Source organism: Ananas comosus, linkage group 15 (genome assembly GCF_001540865.1).
Source record: "Ananas comosus cultivar F153 linkage group 15, ASM154086v1, whole genome shotgun sequence".
NCBI lineage: Eukaryota > Viridiplantae > Streptophyta > Magnoliopsida > Poales > Bromeliaceae > Ananas > Ananas comosus.
In genome coordinates this window covers 5,252,646-5,257,669 of record NC_033635.1, presented here as the reverse complement: position 1 = coordinate 5,257,669, position 5,024 = coordinate 5,252,646, and the positions used below count along the sequence as shown (strand labels likewise).

Genomic DNA, 5,024 nt, shown 5'->3' with positions numbered 1-5,024 from the left:
TGAACTAAAGATAAGCTTATCTTTTTAATATTTTTTTAAACAGAAAATATACGTATTTTTCTACATAGGATAAAACTTCACCACCTCATATATAAAGTGACAAAACTTCATAAATGAACTTCTAAACCGCATAAAATCAAATATATTATTTATAGTTGTAGCAACTTCTGTAATTGTAATTACTGTATTTTCAGCTACATGCATCTCTAATTATACTGCATCTACAATTACATCCAAACAAAAGGTCACTAAAGAAAAAGTATTAGTTTCCAAAGATTAGCATATAGACAGACTAACATCCCAACATTTAACTCCGATGTTTTTCAATGTTCTTCCAAAAGACAGCAATAAGATCCAGGTGACAGAACTAATGCATATTGTAGTGCCTGAGGAGGAGTGTAGAGTAGTCTACAAATGTGATGCATGAGTCCATATAACATACACGATATGAATTTTTGAGGTATACTAGAATGTTAGAATATATAAAAACATAAAAAACAAAAGAAATATATAAATGAAGATCATGTTGAAGTCCCAAATAAGCTAATACAAGATACATATTCTGGTCTCATGATTACCAAAGGAGAAGATAAAAGCTACGAGAATTTAATTCTAAAATGTTAATTATTTACATGCACTCAGAGGAGCGGTTTGATTTGCCTTCTTAGTGGAAGAGCTGATCTACTCCAAGAAAGAGCAACTAGATATTTGGCAAACAAAAGGTATAGAGTTGTTGTCATGGTAGAAAACAAAAATTAGCTTCTGAGTCTCAAAAGCAAAAGGCTAAAATTTGAAGATTCTAATCCATCTGTGAAAAGATGATGTTGGATAATAACAGGAAAGTTGTTAATAATTCTTCGAACTGTCTAATAGAAGCCAAATAGGCTTCTTTTCCCGTTAAGATTACAGCACCAACTTAGAAGCTTCACTAATATGTTGACAACAGGAGAAAAATTACATAGACAAATAAATTGTTTAACATCGAGAAAAAGGATACAGATAGGAAATAACCAAAAGTTACCTTTCTGTTTCCTCCTCTCTTGACAAACCATTGGGTATTTGGGTCCAACTTGGAAATAGCATACCCTGTTTTGGTTTTTAAATAGTCAAGGGAGGACAACAATTATATGAACAGTTTATGATAAGTTCATATGATACAAGGGGCTTAAAATCAAAATTTACAGTAGAAATTTTTTCAAATTCAAAATTTACGAAGCTAGATCTACCAAATTTGCGAAAAGCACAACCTAAAGCAAGTGTCAGAGTTTACAGCCCTAACTGGAACTCATATAGAAAACAACATCAATATGTGGACAGTACACAAAATGATTTAAGAGATTGAATTTAAAATTAAATAGTTCAGAAAAATGAATTGCTCACCGCAATGTAAACATCCTTATGTACAACATAACTGAATCAAGAAGCGGAAGTCAAAAGCACCCACTATAACACAAGCAAAACTACTATGATCATCTTTAACAGTGTGGATTGTCAAGGATGCTTACCATTGAAAATGGCTTGATATACCAATACTATCGGTAATATTCTCGCCCAACAAATTGAAGAAGAGACATCATTACAAACCAAGGATAACATAAATCATACAGTAAAGCATCTACGTGGGAATTAAGAGGACAAAATTTAAGAGTTGCAAGAGCAGCATTTGAACAGTAAGTAAAAACCAAGAAAAAGACTTAGCAATACTGGATGCGAGTTAAATTATAATATTGAAATTACAAGAGTACTCAAACAACCCAGCCAACAAACATACTTGAGATACACGGTTCATCAAAGAGCTTAAGAAATGAACCACACCATCAAAACAGAGTTACCTAAACAAGAGAGCCTTAATATAGAACTTACAGAATCAATGCATGTTCTTTATAGAGCTGTTATTACTAACAAATCAAGAGTTGCTGTCAACTTTCCAAACAGTGGCTTTTCAGACTACTATGACAGTCTATGTATGCTAAAATTCAACTATAATATCCATAAAAAGAACAATCCACTAGAAGGAAATCCAAGCGGCTTGTAGAAAGCAAAAGCAAGAAGTAGAAGATTGACCAAATTAAGAAAAAAAGGAATACGAATTATAGCACAGCCCATACTAACCAGAAGAGATAATCGAGGAGATTTATTTACAATAGCAGGAAAGAGAGGGTTAAAACAGAACATAACTTATCTGTTAGATTGAATTTTCTTCACCCTTTCATTTCCAAGTAAAATTCACAATAAAATGTAAAAAAATGATACATAGTGAAAGAGGCGAAGTTGCCATATCATAATTTCTATGACAATTATTGGTGAAAGTTCCATAACTAGAAGCAGGGATAATATATACAAGTTGTGAGAATAAAAGCTCCACCTTAGATTGTTTCACTGGGAGTCCACAATCTGTTTTTAGAGTAAAATTTTTTTTTCGTTTTCTGTCAGAGTTTAAAAAAAAAAAAAAAAAATCATAGAGAAGAAGGCTTGTGTGATGATTATCACAGCTCAATCGCTGAAATGTTTGCATTATTCTATTCTATCTACATTTTCAATTCAAGACAACTTGATCCTAGTGATTTATATATGCCAAAACAAGAACTTCATGCAACAATAGTTCATAATAGAACAAAATAAAAGCTCAATTCTATTAGAAGAGCCAAAAGGAGGAACAAAAATTGTAGTCACAAGGCCAGTAACTCAAAAAGGCCTCGGCAGCAGCAAGAGAATTTAAAATATGACAAATCTTTACTCCTTTTGTTCCTGTAATCATAATCATTAATCATGTGTTAAACAAAAAAAAAAAGAAAAAAAGAGAACTATATAGGCAATCAATGCTCTATACCGATATACCCTATTGCCGAGGCCAGAAATCACCAAAAATCATATCAGTAGGAACGGCAGAACCGACATATAATACTGATATAGCAAAACTTCTTGGCCCTCTTCATCTTCAAGCACTTGCCGGACTGAAAACATGCAAGTCAAGCAATCTATTATAATGCCCTTGCTCTATTTCCTCCTCTGCCACACCATGCAGAAGTAAGAGCTCTATAGTGCAATCCTCCCAATCAGTGCCATTTTTACCGCCTCCACTCTTCCTCCTCCGCTTCCTACCAACCGTCCGCTCCGCCGGAGCATCATCCTTCTCGACAACCAAATCATCGCAAGAAGATTGGCCCTTCATGGTCTCATTAATTCGGCGTTTTGCAGCTTTAATCTTCGTCCTCCTCAATCTCCGCGACTCCTCCCCGGCAACGAAAGACGGGGGCGGGGCATCATACCCGACGTCCCTCTCCAATATCTGCTCGAGGGTTAACTTCTTGTCAGAGTCCCATCCCCCCTCCCAAGATTCCAGCCAAAATTCTGCGTCAACGCCCCCGCTTCTCCTCCTCTTCTTCCCCGCCTCCTTTGCGAGCTCTCCGGCATTGTCGAGGTTTGCGGCCTTCTCTGCTGCATTCTTGTGAGCATCCAACAGGCGCTCTCCCGACAGCTTGAGACTCTCATACTTGCTAACGTCAGAGTTTTCATTCTCTTCGCCCGGGTTGAGGAGGAAGTACTTGGCCTCGTCGTCGTCGGCAGCGTTGCCGGGGTGGGCGATCGCGAGCTCGGACGGGTCGAAAGAGAACTCGTCGAAGAATTCGGGCCCCAGGGGCTTGGCCTTGGACCGCATCTCCATCAAGCGGAGCAGCAGGGGCGCGTTGTGGGCGAGGTTGCGGGGGGTGACGTCGTCGCCCCAGGGGAGCAGGGCGCGCGCGGCGCGGACGAGGGCGGCGACGAGCTCCTTGAGGCGGGCTCTGCTGGTGGAGACGCCCGCGGAGATTTCGCCGGCGACGTCGTCGACGGAGACGGAGGGGACGCCGTTGATCTGGGCGGCGAGGGCGATGACGGCGGCGAGGAGGGGGAGGGGGTGGCGGCCGGTGGTGAGGGCCCACTTGGCGGCGCAGCGGAGGAGGAAGCGGGCGTGGGAGACGACGGCGTCGGCCTTGCCGGGGGGGAGGGCGAGGGCGGCGAGGGCGGGGGAGGAGCGGACGGCGCGGTCGAGGGCGCGGTCGGCGTCGAAGGGGGGAGAGGGGGGAGGGAGAGGGCGGCGGGCGAGGCGGGCGGCGAGGTCGGCGAGGGAGCGGGGGGCAGAGGGCGGCGGCGGCGCGCGTCGGCGAGGGAGAGGGGAGGCGTGGCGGCGGGCGACGAATGCGGGCGGAGGCGGCGGCGAGGGCGGGGAGGAAGGCGGAGGAGGGGGTGGCGAGGGAGCCGGAGGTGGCGGAGAGGGCGAGGCGGAGGGCGTCGTCGGAGCGGGCGGGGGAGAGGCCGAGGCGGGAGCAGACGGAGGAGAAGAGGAGGGTGGCGCCGTGGAGCTTGCGCTCGCGGTACCCGAAGTCCCCGACGGAGTGGACCAGGGAGGAGGCGGAGGCGTCGGGCCGCCCGTCGGGGCCGAAGTCCGGCTGCTGGACGAAGTCCGCCGCGGCCTCGTGCTCGCGCCCGCAGCCGTTGCAGACGCGCGCGCCCGTCTCCGGGTCGCTGATCACCCGCCCCTCGCCGCACGACCAGCACGTCCGCTCCATCCCGCTCGCCCTCGGCTTCCGCCGCCTCAAGACGCGGCTCTCTACTCTCTCCCGCCGCTACACCACCACACCACTCGGCTTGTTTCTATGTAGGCTCAGTCGGTTTATTATATATGCACTAATGGGAGGGGAGATAATGGGTCGGGTCGGAACTCTGAACGGGTTAAAGTCGGAGAATTATTTTATAGTCGAGAACCGCAACCGCTTGCCTGCAAATTACACAATAACGGGATTACAAAATACTTTGGCTTTTTAAAGTACTAAAAAAGCAGTGCTAATGAGATTAGTAAAAGAATGAGAGCTATTTAGATGAGTAAAATACACATCTTACATGATTACATCTAATCTTGGAGTATATATATATATATATCTAGCATTAAATAAAAATGTTGTAAACCTTCTAGTCTAATTATGTGAGCAAAATATTTAGCAGCGTTGTGATAACAATTGTAAGATACTAGTAACCAACAAAATATA

The 5,024-nt window shown here is 44.2% G+C and overlaps 1 protein-coding gene across 1 annotated transcript; it reads right to left on the bottom strand.

The window, feature by feature from the left end:
- On the bottom strand, positions 2,603-4,547 carry LOC109721547 (plant-specific TFIIB-related protein PTF2). The gene is made up of 2 exons (XM_020249208.1): positions 4,175-4,547; positions 2,603-4,101 (listed from the first exon to the last, which is right to left on the bottom strand). Exons 1-2 carry the CDS (start codon positions 4,545-4,547, stop codon positions 2,939-2,941), a joined length of 1,536 nt encoding a protein of 511 aa, XP_020104797.1. The 3' UTR covers positions 2,603-2,938.